This window comes from Pelodiscus sinensis, chromosome 4, assembly GCF_049634645.1.
Source record: "Pelodiscus sinensis isolate JC-2024 chromosome 4, ASM4963464v1, whole genome shotgun sequence".
NCBI lineage: Eukaryota > Metazoa > Chordata > Testudines > Trionychidae > Pelodiscus > Pelodiscus sinensis.
Genome location: NC_134714.1, coordinates 6,352,337 through 6,370,779, shown reverse-complemented (window position 1 = coordinate 6,370,779; position 18,443 = coordinate 6,352,337). Strand labels below are relative to the sequence as shown.

Below are 18,443 nucleotides of genomic sequence, written 5' to 3'. Positions count from 1 at the left end.
TAGCATCATATGACTTAAATCCCACATGCACAGAGCTGAAAACATCCTCCTCTCCATTTTCCTTTAGGAGACTGGCTTTGGGCATCTTAATGACGTTCCCGGCACAGGCACTAATCCCAAACTAAAACCGCCTGGCTGAGCCCATCTGAACTTTGGGAAAGCTTGGGCTCAGAATGCCATGACCTGCGCCCATCTTACCAAGCCAGCAACTGCACTGCTTGCTTTGGCCACACGCCTGCTCTGTTGAATACTACACGTACAGCTAGTGATCGAGCCAAAAACAAAATTTAATACAGAAACTAAAATTTACCAGTAGCTAAGTGAGGTCTGACAGGCTCCTATCAGTAACTAGCCAATGTTTTAAATTGGACATAGGAAAACATGGATCAAAGTTCAGATTTCATTCAATTAAAGCACAAACAAGCATGCATTTCTTTTTAGGCAATGCCCAAAGCTTTCTCTAATCTCAAAGCTTTATATTGTGGGGAAACAAAATCATTGTAGAACAGCTAATACAGGTTGAACCTCTCTGGTCCGGCACTCTCGGGTCTGGCAACGTCTGTGGTCCGGCATGATTTGAGTTAGCTAGATGTCCACTTAAGACAGGTGTGACCGAGTTTCCTGCGGTCCCATAAAGTTCACAGCTACCAGGCCTGGCTCTCGGTGTTCTGTGCTGTTTAGATCTAATTTAGCCCTAAATGTCTTCTAAGAGCCCAGTGAGCAATGGAAGTGTTGGTATTGCTGCTAAATGCTATTGACCTTCTGTAGTTTGGCAAATTCTCTGGTTCGGCACTGGTCAGGTCTTGAAGGCGCCGGACTAGAGAGGTTCAACCTATACAGTGCATGTGTGCACCATCAGATCAAGTTTGTTTGAGTCAGTTGTAAAGAAAAGAGCTTGCCAAAGTCATGATGCTGGTTTCTAGTAGGTTCCAGTGGCATACGCTAGTACTTAGCTACTTACTGACTAGCTCTGCTGGTTGAAGTGTCAACAACCTTATTCCTAATGGCTGGTTTTGGTTTATTGCTCAGATGCTACACGGGGGCTCCGGTGTGATGATTAGCCAGTCCCAGCACTCTCGGGAGCTGCAGCAGCTCCAGCAGCAAGGCTGTGCTATGGTGCCCAAGGAGCAGTTCCTGCAACTCCAACATCAGCTACAGCAGGCCGAGAGGAGTCGTCAGCGGCTGCAGGAGGAGCTTGAAAATAGACCCTCTGAAACAAACATGCCACAGGTACAACCTCCTTTACTGTGCCGCTTCCCAGTTAGCCAGTGTATCTGATTCGCTGTCCTGATGGGTTCCGTGCTGGGGTGATCCTTTCTCTGTTTATGCCAGTTCCAACACCCGGATCTCTTCCTGCTGCAGCAGTCTGTATAGCACGCCCTCATTTGAAACCGTCGCCTTCAGGCTTTCCTACTAACCGTTCCCACCTAGCTATTACCAGCTTTCCTCCTTGTGAGCTCCATTTTTGATTGGACAGTGCACTGTTTTTTTTTTTTATATTTTTAAGAGTGGCCAAGTATTTAAAGGGGCAAGCATACAAATTGCACATGCATCTGGGTGGGAAGCATACAGAACTAGCAAAGTATATCACTGTCCCATGGAGTCCAGTTAAATTCCCTCCCCAAACAGCTGTGGCCAGGGGAGAGGCACCCCTCCCTGCCAGCCCCAGCATGGAGCTGCCCCTCCCTGTCCCCATCTGAGCACTGGCTCCCAGCCAGTGGGGGCTGAGAGGCGGTGCTTGTGAGCCACAGCAGCAAGCTTCATCTCCCACCCCCTCCTGGGAGTTGGACCTGCAGGCTGCTTCTGGGGCACAGCCTCAGCTCAGCTCTGCTAACCAAGAGCTGCCCAGATAAGCCCCACCCCTCTGCCCCACCCTGAGCCACCTCCTGCACCCCAAAACCCTCATCCCCACTCCAGAGACCACGCCCCCACCCAGAGCCTTCACCCCCTCCCACGCTCCCACTGTCGGAGCCCCATCCCACACCTGGAGCCCCCATTTAGGGTTTCTGGCCCCACCTCCACCATACACTGTCTGTGTGTGGAATTACTTTTATGTGACACATCACCTCCAGAGTGGTGCACATGGCAAAAGTCATTCCACATGTGGACATGAAACATTAGCGGGAACACTGGAGGTCAGGTGTTTCAGATACAGGCTGACTTAATACAGACACTTACAACCACTTCTGTAAGTGTCACTGCAGTTTCATTAGTGTCCGGTATTGGAGGAGACCTTCTGGAAGGTGGCGTTATGATAAAGTTTAGAAACCATGTTCGTTCATGAAGTAACACTTAAAACAAATTTTCTGGACTGAATTGCAGCCACTATTCATTTGGTGTGGGCTTGCCAATGCAGTTTTCATCCAGTTTCTTGTACTATTTGAACAATAAAATGTAACCCAAAGGTGCAAGAAGTGTGTTATAGGAGATAATGCAGACGCACAGGTAAGAAATCTGGCATTTCCAGTGTAAACTACAGTTTGGGGAGTTTATCTCTACCACTTTAAATTGCTTCAAAAACCAAACCATAATGTAGAAACAGCCAGACTGGGTCAGACCAATGGTCCATCTAGCCCAATATCCTGTTTTCTACAGTAGCTAATGCCAGCTGCCCTAGAGGGAATGAACAGAACAAGTAATCATCAACTGATCCCTCCCTTCTCACCCATTTCCAACACCTGACAGGGACTAGAGAAACCATCTCTGCCCGTTGTCACTAATAACCATTGATGGACCGATCCTCCATGAATTTATCTAGCTCTTTTTTTGAACCCTGTTATAGTCTTGGACTTCACAACATCCTCTGGCAAGGAGTTCCACAGGTTGACTATGCACTGTGTCAAGTACTTCCTTGTGTTTGTTTTAAACCTGCTGCTTTTCATTTCATTTGGTAATCCCTAATTCTCAAGTTATGAGAGATTAAACAACACTTCCTTATTTACTTTCTCCACACCAGTCAGGATTTTATAGACCTCTCTCATCCCCTCTTTAGTCATCGCTTTTCAAGCTGAAAAGTCCCAGTCTTATTAATCATATGGCAGCCATTCCATATCCCTAATAGTTTTTGTTGCCCTTTCCTGAACCTTTTCTAATTCCAAGATATCATTTTTGAGATGGGGCAACCATATCTGCAGTGTTCGGGATATAAGCGTATCATGGATTTATATAGAGACAATAAAATATTCTCTGTCTTCTTATCTATTCCTTTCTTAGTGATTCCCAATATTCCGTTTGCTTTTTTGATTGTTGTTGCACATTAAGTGGCTGTTTTCAGAGAACTATCCACCATGACTCCAAGATCTTTGAGTGAGAACAGCTCATTTAGATCCTATCATTTTATATGTATGTATTGCTGGGATAATGTTTTCCAATATGCATTACTTTGCATTGATCAACACTATACTTCATCTGCCATTTTTTGCCCAATCACTCAGTTCTGAGAGATCTGTTTGTAGCTCTTCACGGTCTGCTGTAGATTTACCTATCTTGAGTAGTATATGTCATCTGCAAATTTTGTCACCTCATTGTTTACCCCATTCTCCAGATCATTTGTGAATATGTGGAATAGGACTGGTCCCAGTACAGACCCCTAGAGGACACCACACTGCCCATCTCAAGTCTGAAAACTGACCATTTAGTCCTTCCCTTTGTTTCCTATCTTTTAACCAATTACCGACCCATGAGAGGACCTTCCTTCTTATCCCATGACAACTTACTTTGCTGAAGAGCATTTGGTGAGGGACCTTGTCAAAGGCTTTCTGGAAATCTAAGTACACTAGGTTAACTGGATCCCCATTGGCCACATGCTTGTTGGCCCCTCTCAAAGAATTCTAGTAGATTGATGAGGCATGACTTCCCTTTACAGAAACCATCTTGCCTTCAAATGTATGTTCTTCTGCATGCGTGTTTGACAATTTTATTCTTTACTATAGATGGCTTCAACCAATTTGCCCTGTGCCGAAGACAGATTTACCAGCCTAAAATGGCTGGAGTCACCTCTGAGGCCCTTTTTTTTAAAATTAGCATCACATTAGCATTCTTCCGATCATTTGGTACCAAAGCTGTTTTAAAGACTAGGTTACAAACCACAGTTAGTAGTTCTGCAGTTTCACATTTGAGTTTCTTCAGAACTCTTGAGTGAATGCCATCTGGTCCTAGTGACCGATTACTGTATAGTATATCAATTAGTTCCAAGCTCTCCTCTAATGACACCTCAATTTGGGACAGTTCCTTAGATGGTCACTTAGGAGGAATGGCTTGGGTTTGGGAATTTCTCACTTCCTCAGTCATGAAGACCAACGCAAATAATTCATTTAGTTTCTCCGCAGTAGCCTTAAGAGGTACCCAAAGAATTGGTCTCTGCCTTATATATAAACCAGAATGTTTGCCTTGCTTCCTTTTGGGTGAGGGGAGGATGTAGCGCTTTAGATAACTGATTAAAAGTACAATTGTGAATGCTTTCCCCATATCTCTTAAACACAAAAGCGTAAATTTAAACATAATCATACTCTCCAAACAAAGCTCTATAGCATTGTTTTTTTAAACTTAAACTTTCAAAAATTGATTTATTTTTTTTTAGTTAAGAGCCTTTGAACATGCTCGGTTTATTTGTATTTTGGTGTAACAATAGTGTTTTAAGCTTCATGGGGTAAGAAACTTGTCACTATGCTATCTCTTTGGAATGTTTTGAGAGAGTGTTTCATGGTTGTCTACAACAGTACAGGGTGTCTTCAGGGAAAAGAAGTTACAACCCTGCCAAGTGCCATGTACTTGAACCTCTTTGGTGATAGTCTTAAAAAATGACATTAAATATTTAAGAACAAGGCATGCCATCCAAAAGCCGGGAAACTAAAGGCAAACGCAGCAGGATACATTAAATGCAAATTATATTGCATGCAAGTTTTCTGTCAGGCACTTGATAATGAAGACAAGGCGATGTTAACATATGCTGAGGTCTTTGGTGATAAAGAAGATTATGGAAGGTAGGATGTGAGGTTTAATTTGGAATTTCATTCTTTAAAAGCAAACAAAAAAACCAGTCTGATAGCAGCCACTGCAAGTCAACATGCTGTGAGAGTGTGTGTGTATTTTTTTTGAAAACCAATAAAAGCTTTTGCATTGTTTGAGAGCTCATCAAACACAAACTAGCTGCATGCTAGAACTAGTGGTTCTGCAGGTGAATAATGTGCACCTCTTTCCTGTCATGGACCTCTGTAAGGCCTTGTCTGTACTAGAAAGTGCACCGATGTGGATTGAAGAAATCAATCTAGTTAAACCTCTGCAAACCTCTCCTGTAGACGTACTTAAATCTGTTTATCCCTTTAGTGATATCGCTTCAGCACACTAAAGTGATATAAAAGAGTTAAGCCAGTTCTAGTGCACCTCCAATAAGGGTTTGCACAGCTTTAACTAGATCAAGGTTTTTAAATCAGTTTTGTTAAACCAGTGTTTTTCCAGAATCGTCAAGGACAAAGTCTTTGTCAATTAGGGACGGGAATGGTTAACCAGTAAGCATTACCCTTAGCAGGTGATGCTTACCAGTTACCGTTAACTGGTGGTGGCTGAAGTAGCCCTCCACTGGCTACCAGCAGGTGACTGCTCCAGCCCTATAGGGCCCACCACAAACGGGGGGGTGGAGGGACTCCAGCCCCCATCTACAGTGGGCCCAGCCTGACTGCTGCGGGCAGGAGCGCTTCAGCCCCCCCCACCTGCCTCCATTTAATCAGTTAACTGGTTAAGCTTAGCGTTTAACCAGTTAACTAATTAAATGGGATTTTATAACCCTATTGTCAATTGCTTCTAGTTCAGAGCAAGGTAGAACATTCCTTTGTAAAAATACCTGGCTTTTTTTTTTTCCTTAGTTGAGCCTGAGGGTAAATGTTTAGCTGAAAGCTCATCTATGTTTCAATGTCCCCTTTAGCATCTTGAAAACTTGCATCCTATCCCCTCTCCACCGTCATTTCACCAGTGAGTACAACCCCGCATTTTCCATGCTATCGGTGTAAATTTAACCCATCTAGTCCTGGTGTCACATCTGCCGCTGTGCTCTTCAGAACTCTTGTAGTCCAAGGCCCTTCTAGAGTAAGGCGTCTAAAATTAGATACAGTAAACACACACATAAGCAGAGTGATTGTGATGATAAAATGTGGGCTTAGCGTTGCACTGTGCGCTTTTCTGTCCCAGTTTAATTTGCTGTTTTGGTCCCTGCCGTGTTGTCCCATCCTCATTCTCTCTGTGATTGCTCGCAAGCTGTTGCCTTTCGTGATTAATTTTTTTTGTTCATGACTTCAAGTTCTCTAAATTGAAACTCTTGAGCCTCCTTTGTTACGCGTACTAACCTGTGTAGATCTTTCTGAACTCTAGCTCCTTCATCTACATTATTTCATTTTTTGGTGTGTCTGGCCATTCAGTGCATACTTGGACACTATCTTGGATCCCTCACAATGCTGTCACATGGAAATATTAACCCTCCTAGCAATCCCTGTACTTGTGTCACTTCCTCCATATACAATAACCGTACAATTACAAAGCGCCCCAGTCACCCAATGACTTTTTTCCATATGTTTTATATTAGAATCTGCTTCTGTTTAATGCCACACTTGTTAACGTGCGCTCATCTGCCCAAAATAGTTTACAAAATTGGTTGTCCCTGACTTCACCCCTGTGTGGGCACAGTATAAACTCCAAAAGCTTCCTAAAGGTTGGTTTTGTAATTAAAAAAAAATTAAAATGCTATTTATTGTAGTGAAACCCCTTCTAGTACACAGTTCTAGCCTAGGCCAATTTGTGTGTCCCAGCTATAAACTCTTTACAAACTAGATCATCTCAAAAGCCAGGTCTACACTAGACCTGGGAGTTCAAGTTAAGGTAGGCAACTCCAGCTATGTAGTCTATGTAGCAGTGGTTCTCAACTGGTGGTCCACGGTGACTTTTTCGGTGGTCCACAGGAACATTGTCCAAAGTCACACGGCGTGAGCAGGAGCCACTGTTACGCTGTTTTACGCCGTGTTCACAAGCACGTGGTGCGTCATCCACCACAAAAAGGAGATGGTCCACAAACATTTTTTGATTAGGCTGGTGGTCTGTGGACTGAAATGAGTTGAGAACCACTGACTGGAGTCAGCTTAACTTAAGCCACACTTGGCAGCGTCCCCACAGTGGGAGGCTAATGGGAGCCCCTTACTCCTCGCAAAAGGAGGACTTCTGGAGGGGGCACCCTCTGAGTTTGAATTAGTGAGTCTTAACTAGACTTGCTAAATCGAGCTCCGTAATATCAATCACTACAGCGGCGATCTTCCTTGTAGCGAAGACAAACCCTAAGATGCCACAGGACTCCTTGTTGTTTTTGCAAATACAGGTTAACACGGCAGCCTCTCTGAGACTTCACAAAGTAGGTTTATAATGGAAATGCTGAGAACTCTTTTTTTTAGAGTAGTTGAATTCGACCCGGCCTTTCATGCAGATGCTGCTTGTCTCTCAACAACCCTGAGACGATATACATATTGTGGCAGTTGTATTTCTCTAACCAGAAGTTTACCGCTTCATTTTTCCACTTAGCAACTGCATAAAGTTGTTTGACATTTCCCACCCCAAAATAATTTCCCTGCAAGATAGATGTTGGTGAACCATCTGAAGAGTCCTTGCTCCTAGAACACTTTCTGAATATTGTCACAGCTGCATTTGTGTGGTGTTGGTACTAATAGCTAGAAAAATGTGATTTTTGATACTCTGCATGCTCTGTGATGACTGTGGCTTTTGTTTGCTTTGCTTGGCTGGCTGAGGTGGTGGTGTTTTGCTTTAATATCTGTGCATGCATTAAAAATCTTTGATATCAGGGTGAAGTGTCCTACTTGCCTTCTTTCTCTAGGCCTTGCTTCCGGAGCAGCGAGCAGTGCATGCAGATTCCTACAGGAGGATTGGGCATCTCTGAAAGTGTGGCTGCTAATGATCTCATTCCTTACCATGCTAAACTTACTTACACTCAAACTGGCATAAGCGGAGAAACTTGAGGATCAAATAATTCTGTGCTTTAAAAAAATCTAAGCCTCTCCAGTATTATATTTTTCCTATTTATTGGCATAGAACCTATTTTGTGAAGAAATTTCACAAGCTGTCCTTCTCCGTTTGTTATCAGTCCCTTTTATTTATGTTATTTAAATTGTTGATTTGTTCCATGTGGAAAGAAATACACTATTTTTCTCAAATGGTTGTAACTATTTTTATGGAAAGGTACTAATTTTTATATATGATATTTGAAGAAAATCTGGGTTATTTATACTGAGTTTTATACAAGATGTATAAACTTTTTAACAGGGAAAGATGACGCTTTTTGATGTACCTGAGAAATAAAACATTTTAAATATAATGGTGCGTCTTTTGTCTTACTGCTGTATCATACGCTTCTTGCTCACTGCACTATTTTAGCTTTTTTGAACAAAAACTTTTGGCCAAAATATTTATTTTACTAGTCTCTGATACTGTGGATGGTAACCATCGCGTACTAGAATAACATGGCCCCGCATTCTGTCCTCGAGTTGGAGTTCCACATACGTTTTTAGCAGGAATTGCATGTGTACGTTTGTTGAAGGAATTGGGCCTCAAGCGTCGACTTACTGTCCAGTATTGGGTTTGAAAGCTGGGACAACAAAGTAGTAAACAGCTGTAAAGTAGTAAATCTGTACATGTCTGAAATCCATCTTTAAATCACAGTTATTAATGTTCCCATGTTTCCCAGCAATTACTGTTTTTAAGCTAGATTTCAACATTATTTTAACATATGAATAAAAATTTACAGCTTTATAGCCTGGCTCTTTTCTCCTAGGAGTACAAGCTGTGTAAAACTTTTTAACAAAACTCTGTCTTAACTCACTGAGGTTCGCATCTTTTCAATTAACCTGATCTGCTCTGAATCCCTTTCCTCTCTTCCCATAACTTCAAGAAAAGGCTTCATGGGTTCGTATACTAATCTGATTAAACTTAGTTTCAACTGGTGTTCTCAAAATAATTTGAACCCCTAACTCAGGGATTACAGACCAGAACAAAAAAAAATCTGAGGTTTGTAAGTGTAATACAGATATATTTGAGAGAGAAGTTGGATGAGGTAATATATTTTATTGGGTCAATTTATGTTGATGAACAAGAGAAGTTTTCAGGCTCCACAGAGGCCACCTTCAGGAAGCTCTCGAGCTCAGAAGCATGTCTCTTTCAGCAATGGAAGTTGGTCCAGTAAAAGATATTACCTCTCCACCTTGCTTCTCTCACATCTTAGGACCAAAGCAGCTGTTACGACACTGCGTACACTTGTGCTTGTTTAATTATTAACTTCATGCACCAACACCCAAATAAAAATATTCATGACCCATGTTTTAGAGAATCCCGCTAAACTTGAAAAAAGATAGATGAAAATGTATTGGCTAGAACTTGTTTTGGCAAATTCTGCTTAGTGTTAGATGTTTATATTAAATCCTTCTGGAAATCCATCCAATCCAACGACATTATACACTGTAGTCTACATGACTCATGTAATTCTGAAATACTGCTTTTTAACTATATATAAAACTCCTTCTATTGAGAACCTTTTGCAGCTTTTCAGGTAAAATGTAATTCTAATTGCAATCCCCTCCGTAATGGAATCTATTTTATAGAATTTTTAAATAAATAAGCAACTATTCTCCTCTAGAAAAAATACATCTGTCCCCAGCCTCCCATTAATTAGTATGTAGGAAAGTGGCTTGCGTACAAGCCCTTTGAGTGTTCAATATTTTATTGAAGTGACTCTTAGCTAACTCCCACTCAGATGTTTTTAAAATATAGGTAGAAGCTGGCATTTAAACTAACACTGCTTGTTTCCTTTCTTATGACTGCCAATTACCAAAATTTCTCCAAATACCTTTCCTTGTAATCTGCTGTCTCCTCTTCGCAACTTTTCCAGTAAAATTGCAATGAACAGTCTGATTTCTGCAGGCGCTCTTATGGAGTAAATTATTCAGTATCAGCTGGCTCGTGAGTCACCTTACTGAAAAAAGCTGGCAGAAGTGGACTGATTACTAACATTTCTAAAGAGCCAGAAGCCTGTAATCCACAGCTATAATAAAGGAAGGAAACAACCTTCCAACCTTTGCTGAGACAGTAGCAAATCCCACCATTTATTTTTAAGGACCGATGGTTGTGGAGATTATTTGACATTAAAGAGAAACTGTTAAACTTTATGCCCTAAACTAAAGTTGCAATTTACTAAAAATATTTTACAAAATAAAAATAGTGTTCCCCTTGCTCTCATGAACACAACAGAACATTGTCTAGGAGCATGACAACCGAAAGGGAGAACTTAGGTCTGACTTTCATTGCCAGTCTGAGTGGAAAAACCAAAAGCAAATAAAGCAAACTAGATTTGTTAAATTTAATAATCTAAGGTATTGCTAATAACTGTAAAACTTACTTTAAGGTTGACCGTGACCCGTTAAAGTGCATAAATATTTGCCTACATGAAGCGCATAAGGGATATAAGGCCATCTTTTAAAGCAGATTATTGGCTACCAAGTCTGGCGCCTAGCCAGATGTCACCCGAGAGGAGACAACTAGCAAGTGATATGTCTTTGTGACTTAACTCTCACCAAACTGTTCACCTTTTAGGGGAGCCATGCTCAGCTGCTAAAGATGATGGAAGAACGTATGATGGATGTTGAGCAGAAACTGAAGCTTGTGAAGAGGCTTCTCCAAGATAAAGTGAACCAACTGAAAGAACAAGTAAGCCCTACCACCCCTTTCGTGGGATCCTGCATACCCTGTATACACAACATAAGTGAGCAAAGTACCCCCGACTGGCCTTTTGTTCCCAGCAGATTGTAAAAGCTCTTTATGTCCTTAATCTTAGAGCAGTGTTTCATAAACTGTGTTCCGGGGGCAGGTGACTTTTTTTTTTTCCCCCTCAACAAAAAATCATTGGTGTTCCTCATTTAAAAAAAAATATTGTTTGGTGTTCCTCGGTCTTAAAAAGTTTAAGAAACACTGTCTTAGAGCATAGTTGACTAGAGTCTGGGTTGAGCATCCCTGGTTTAGTACTTCACTGGGAGTTCTGGGTCTTGTTCAGTGCCTTCCACAATTTAAAACTGAGAAATAGACCTCTCCAACTCGAGAGGAGGATCCTAACTGCTGACTAGTCATATGAGGGGAAAGAGAGAGAACAAAGTATTTTTACACTTTGCGGATGTTCCCTCCAAGGATTTATAGCACATAGTAGGGGGGAAACTTACCAGCCACACTGCATATTCTTTGTTCCTGTTTACCTTTATTCGGATACAAGCGATTTCTGAATTTCCTAAATGTTCATCTTTTTCCCTGCTGGAAAAAGTAAAAATGCCCATGAATTCCAGTGAGCTTTTTTACTAGTCTTACTTAATATAATAGCAGTCAAGTTTATTTTACTGTTCAGGGCTGAAAAGTGTACAAAGAAGATTTTATACGAGCTACAATAGATAACTGGCTAATGCAGTGCATGTAGCATGGATGTGTGCTTACCTTTCCTTTCCACTTCACAAACGTTGTGTACCTTTCAAAGCACATAGGTGTTCATGCTGAGTGAAAACCCATCCCAAAACCAAAATTGTAAGTCTAGTATATGATTTACTGAACTTATTACTTCTACATTGTCAGACAATTTACATCTTGGAGACATACTATTAAATCTGATTACTTGAAGGGAAATTGAAAATACTTTCCTTAGAGAACAGTCAACAAATTTGTTAAAGAATGCAGTTTTTGTTGGCATATTAGATTTAAGCAGCTGAGTCAGTTTTGTCTCCTATTTCCCTGATAATGACAGACTCTATCTGCTCGGACAACTACTTTTAATTATAGTCCGATAGAGACAGCTTCAATATACAAGGAGATGAACTGCATCATAAACCCAACAAAGCTTCCAAAGACTCAAAATGCAAATGGCTAGAGGAGTCAGAACTAAGTTGTCCCCTTCCTCAGGAGACAAGGTGGTCTCTGGGTTCACTTTAATTTAATTTTAATTTAATTTGTACTAATCTTTTGAGAGGAACAGGGACCAGTAGACCTCTCCAAGAGTGACAGAGAGGACTTTCTTGAGCAGTGAGTGAGTGGAGGGAAGATAAAATTTGCCTGTCGGCCCCCACAAAGATTTGAGATGTCTGGTATCTTTGGCCAGAAGAGAATCCGTAGCAGGCCAAGCGAGTTGTCCAGGTGAAAAAGAGATTTGGGACAATCGTGCTGTGGAAGGCCTAGGCAGAAGGAATTATCGTCCGTGGTGAGCTCCTCCCTGGAGTTCTGGTGTCACGGTTGCAGCTGAATTCTCCTGTAAAGTGGGAGGCCAATAGATTTTACTCACCCGCCCCATGAGGGAAATGCAGTATTGACAGACTGGGTCCCGCTGCCATTTCCATGACCTGTATCAGCCACAAAAGGCCTGTTCTCAAAAGGCAGAATATCAGGCTTATGGTGCACTTCATCCTCTTGTACAGGAGAAACCAGTGTTCCAGAACTTTCTGTCAGAGCTATACCTGAGACCTAGTGGGTATGCCTGATTGTAGTCCTCTCCCATCCTGGGCTGAGGGGTTCTTGTGTGTATGAGAATTTACCCAGCCTTGAGGAAGTGGGGGAAGGATTCTACAAACTCTTGCATGCACTACCTATCTGCAAGGCTTTGCAGATCTTGACTCGTAGACCCATAATATCTGTCTCGTATCTGATCAGCACAAGCTCTTTCCACCTTCAAGATACTAGTAGTGCCCATAAATACCAGGAAATGTTTCATTTGTGCTGCATGAAAATATTCAACTTGGGATATTGGTTTACTGTGAATGATTTTATGTAATCGTGCCTGCATGCATGGAGGAGAGTGCTCACTTTAAATTGAAGCAACAGCTTACTAAAGACAGCACTGCTTTCACTTGGGTCTCTTCAGACATAAGGAGCTGGGAGTAACTTTTATGTATATATATATTTAGCTCTCCAAGAACACTAAAGCAGATGAAATGGTTAAGGATCTCTATGTTGAGAACGCACAATTGCTGAAAGCTCTGGAGATGACAGAACAGCGACAAAAAACTGCTGAGAAGAAAAACTACTTCTTAGAAGAGAAGATTGCCAACCTCAGTAAAATAGTAAAGAACCTGGCATCGCCATCTTTGAATTCCACACCTCAACTAAGGTCATAGCAAAGCCATACGGATAGTCAACAGCTCTCTTGCACTTTACTGAAATGTTAAGATTTCAACTTCTCTCTGTGCTGCCTTTTTGTATTATACATGTTAGTTAATCGAGATCTCAAAATAGTCTCAGAGGAGCAGCCGTGTTAGTCTGTAACTTTAAAAACAACGCGTAATCTTGTGGCACCTTAGAGACTAACAGAAAAAATATATATCATCCTGAGCTTCGGTGGGCAAAACCCACATCTTCAGATGAGATGGTTTAAAGTTAAGACCGAAACTGAAAACTGCCAACAAACTCCTGGTCTTACATTCCTAAACCACCTTCCTGCCCAGTTTAAAACTACCCTATTCAGGGTTGTAGAAAAGACACAAATCTGTGATTCTATGTAAATTTAACTTATGTGAGCCATGTTTTGTTTTAAAATATAAACTCTCAATGTATTGTGAATTCATTTGGTAACTCGCATCTAGATTGAAATCTAGGTACAAGGGGAACCTTTGCAAATTAGGTCTCAGACTTTTGAAACATTCTAAGCTTATGTCTAATACTTGAAAGCCTACACTCCACATATCATCTGTGTCATCTTTAGATGTCATTGTCAGAATAATCATTATTAGGAAACAGACTTCATCTGTGTTATGCTACAGACAGATTTTGTACTTTCCTTAAAGCAGGGTGCTCCAACTGAGGCAGTAGGCTTCTAGCGCATTTGATCAAGGACAATTTCTTGTTCAGCTTCCCTAGTGGTGATTAAAACTTGGTAAATAGATTGTGCTGCCACCTAACTAAACCTAACAGGAGACGTGTCCCCTGTGGTGAGTGTGGCCATGACTCTCATAGCTCCTTTACAAATACATTAGGTGCCTTAAATTCTCTCCCGGTGGAAGTAAGCTAGATAAAACAGAGGCACGATCGCCAAACAAAGTACTATGGCTTCTACTTGAACGTGGGGTTTTTTTACTGGACAAAGCACTGAATATACTTGCGGAATAATCTTGCATTGGCAGGAGAATGGAGAAGACGACCTAGGTAAACTCTTGTCTGTAATATCTGTGTGAGAGATTCTGCAATGGGGTCTCCTAACATGGACCTCCAGTGGCCGTACCTAATTCTGTTTGGCATCAGTGAAACTCTGTACAGACAGGTCTCTGCTTGTGGATCCTGCTACAGGATCGGAGTGTTTGATTGTAAGGAGTTACATTTGAGGTCACCTCAGCAACTCAGGGAACGATAGCATGAAATAGCTTCTTGCACTACTGCAAATATGGAACTTAATGTCTGTATATGAAGATAACCACTCTTTCAAGCTTTAAGAAAATTTGTTTATGAAAAGCATGATGAACCAAACTGTTACCTAATATGACCAGATAAAAATAGACTGCAGGCAACATGATTTTTAAAGTGTCCACAAGGATTTAGTACTGGTGAGAGGGGCCAGTTTGGCAGCAGTAGTGGGATTCAGAGGAAAGGTTAAAAAGTTCAAACTGTATGTATTCCAACTATTGTCTCTGAGACTGCCAACTAGGTGCCAGTTATGGTAGCATTTGGACTTGCCACTGATCACTAGGAACTGAAATGGGACTGCCAATTTACTTGCCACTAGCCAGCCTGCAGAGAATGACTTTCAGTTTATACTAAGTTAGCCAGGTGGAGCACTGTCAAGGCTGTTATGCCTACTACTGGGCATATGGAGGGATTGGGGAATAGAAACATGGTTTGACCCTTCCTTGGACTGCCAGTCTGCTCAATTCCTTTATGCAGGCAGTATTGTGACTGTTACAAGAATTCCAGAGAGATTGTTTTCTTCCTGTGTACGGGAATGGAGCATAAGGTCACAACGGAGAGCAAATAATCACCATGAATGCATGTCTGACCATAGAAAACTCTGCACTGTTTTTCTGTTGAAAGGATGCAATGAATATACAGGGTTTATTTAAAAACAAAAATCAGCTTGCAGTGTTTACTTTGAAGGTATATTTGAATATACCCTTTCAAAGTTTTTTTGGTTAGTTATGTTAAATTACATAACTACACGGTGTATAATTACACAGTGGCACAGACCACTGTAGGACCTACACAAAGCAAGAAAACCTTAATTAGAAATTGCTTTAACAACTGTACTGATATATCTATTTCTGCTTTCAATCTTCCGTTTGGGTAAATGACAACACAGTCTCTAGGGCTTGCGTATATCATGTTTTCATTGACTGCAGAAGCAATGTTTTACCATCACAGATTACACTGAAATAAAGTGAGGTTCCCTTTTTAAATTCCAAGGACTGTATATATTTGGCTTCGGCTAATATTGACCAAATAGCTGGGTAAGTCACCCATATAATAAAGTTTTGATATATGGGCAGTTGGACTAAAATGTGTGATGACGATAAAGAAATTGAGCACACTTCTCTAAGACCATCTCTGGCTCAGAAAAATAAGCACTATTTTGAAAATGGCAGAGTAGTCACAATTCACCTGGCTATAGTTATCCTAGAGAAAGGTGTTCGCCGGCACTTTTTAATGTAATTTATTTTCCTAGACTAGACATGGCCTAATATTTACATACATGGCAAACGGAGAGATTTGAATATGGAAGTAGCAATTGTCCTTAAACTGCTGAGTAATTAAATAAAACTTCATAGGGAAGATTTTTGTAAAAGGATAGACTGCTAACGCAAATTTTGACTTTCTGGCTCTTATTTTCTATTGGATTTTTAAAAAAAGTTAATTGGAACTTTCTAGAACATAATGTCAGAAAAGTAGAGATAGGATAAGTTTGCAGGGATAGTGGAGAGGCATAAGTGTACTGAGATTGAGAAATAAGGGGGGGAGAAACCAATCCGCCCTTCCTTTCATGGATTTAGTTTCAAATGCTAATCCCATTAGTGAGAAGAGTTAAGAAGTGGGGCGCAAGAAGGGAGTTCAACCTCCCTTGTTCAGGCAAAATTGAAGGTGACATCATTTGAGATCTGGGTGAACAAAAAGTGCTCAGAAGTGCCCTTTGAAACGGAACCTGCCAGCAGCGGCTTAGAGCATCTGCTAGAAGGGCTTGCTTGAGAAACCACTCAGCGTACTTCCTCCTCAGCCGGCCTACAGGGGTGAAATTGAGGATCTGAACTCCGATGCCTTATCTTAGTGAAATGTTTGTCCGATTACTTGCATACGCTTCCTTGCATAGTGTGCATTTGAGCCATGAAATATTAGGCATGTATAGTCCCCAATGCTTGAAAATAAAGGTTGAAGCTTGTTTACACCCTATAGGCCTTCTAAGTATGCCAGTCTTCAACAGCAAACTAATATAAGATCAACTAAACGTGAAGTACTGGGCCTACAGTCAAAACAATGGCTACGTCTAGACTGGCCCCTATTACGGAATAGGGATGCAAAGCAGGCAAGTCAGAATAGGGAAATCCGCAGGGGATTTAAATATCCCCCGCGGGATTTAAATAAACATGGCCGCCGCTTTTTTTCCGGCTTGGGGAAAAGCCGGAAAAGAGCGTCTAGACTGTAGGAATAAGAGATCCTTCGGATTCGAAGTAGGAATAAGAGATCCTCCGGAAAAGGGCTTTATTCCGGAGTATCGCGCCAGTCTAGACGCTCTTTTCCGGCTTTTCCCCAAGCCGGAAAAAAAGCGGCGGCCATGTTTATTTAAATCCCGCGGGGGATATTTAAATCCTCTGCGGATTTCCCTATTCTGACTTGCCTGCTTTGCATCCCTATTCCATAATAGGGGCCAGTCTAGACGTAGCCAATGGGTCTTGCCAATTCAAAGATGATACTACAATGTTTCAAAAAATACTATCAATTCTTTCCTACACCATACTATGTGAATCGCTGTGAAAATGAGAAGTTTTGGGGTTGTGAGGTTTTTTGGGTGGGGAATTGTATATGAATTCATTCCAAACAACTTGAGGGATTGTGTTATATCTGCACAGTTAAAGAGTGGTGTGTCTGTTTGCATTGGTAAAAGGATAAAAGGTTAATTTAGCACCCTTTCCTCACTCAGTTGCAGCTGAATTTCAATTCAGAGAGGGATTTTTTTTATTTTTGTCTGAGCAAAAAGATTGCAACCCAACTGACATTTGCCATGTATGGATGTTGTATAAAATGGTTTAAGGGAACAGTTTGCGTTGGTAAATCTAAAGCAAAGGACATCATTGTCACAACTGCATTCTGTTGCTTTGCTGCCGTTCAGAATAGCTTCTGTTCCCACTAAATGTCAAATGCTGTAATTAGTGATAATTAACGTATGTAAAGATGAAGACCAGTGGGTATATTTTTATTATATCATAGAACTGGAAAAAAATTCAAGAGGTCAAGTCCAGTTCCCTATAATATACAGGTAGAACTTCTCTAGTCTGGCATACTTGGGACCTGACCAGTGCTGAACCAGAGAATTTGCCAGACCACAGGAGGTCAGTATTGTCTACCTGCATTATCAACACACCCTCTGCTTACTGGGCTCTTAGAAGACATTCAGGGGTAAATTAGAGCTAAAGAACAGCACCGAACACTGAGAGCCAGGCCTGGTGGCTGTAAATAAACTTTATGGGACCATGGGAAACTTCACCCCATAAGTGGACATCGGGCTAACTAAAATGATGCTGGACCACAGATGTTGCAGGACCAGAGTTCCAGACTAGAGAGGTTCCACGTGTACTGTATTACATCAGTTGTCTTTATACCATCATGTAAAACAGAAAGACAAACCAAAATGGTTTATATGGACATTAAAAATATAAATTACTGTACTCATTACTTGCTTTTGGTTTTTTTCTTGCATGAAAATGAGTATTTTGTCGTGGAGACCAATTGCACTATTCACTTGTAATTCATATGCATTTACTAATCCAAGCTAAATTTTAAACTGAATAAAATAGTAATAAACTGACAGGTTTGCAATTAATGATAAAAACATTATGAATTTTCCATTATGGAAAAAGATACACCAATTTAGGGAGCAAAAAGTGAATTAATAATGAACCTACCTCGAAATATTTTTACTTTTAGCCTGTTTTCATTCTCCATTGTTTTCCCTCTTAATCATTGTTACAAGTAAATACTCTTATTGAAAGACTAATCTTTAATCCATAATTAGATTGCATTGCTATAGAGAAAAATGTTTAAATAGATTTTAGGATTAAATTTCCCTCATGTTTTGTTCGTGTATATGTAACCCACCCACCTACTGGGTGTGGTTCACTGTCACATGTAGTGGCACTTAAACCACTTAAAGAAAGAGAACAATGATTCTTCTCTACAACCTTAGC

General features: G+C 40.9%; 1 protein-coding gene across 7 annotated transcripts in view; it reads left to right on the top strand.

Annotated features, from left to right (window-relative positions):
• Positions 1–18,443, top strand: part of NIN (ninein) — a 143,321-nt gene that overhangs the window by 121,996 nt on the left and 2,882 nt on the right. For 4 of the 7 annotated variants that reach the window (XM_075926170.1, XM_075926171.1, XM_075926169.1 and 1 more), the window contains 3 exons: positions 1,030–1,230; positions 10,633–10,746; positions 12,972–16,568. In XM_075926170.1, coding sequence (XP_075782285.1) covers positions 1,030–1,230; positions 10,633–10,746; positions 12,972–13,181 — 525 coding nt within the window. In that variant the 3' untranslated portion in view covers positions 13,182–16,568. Of the gene's footprint in view, positions 1–1,029; positions 1,231–5,920; positions 5,968–7,867; positions 8,785–10,632; positions 10,747–12,971; positions 16,569–18,443 lie in introns of those variants that run through there. The other 3 variants (XM_075926172.1, XM_075926173.1, XM_075926174.1) reach the window with 3 other exon arrangements.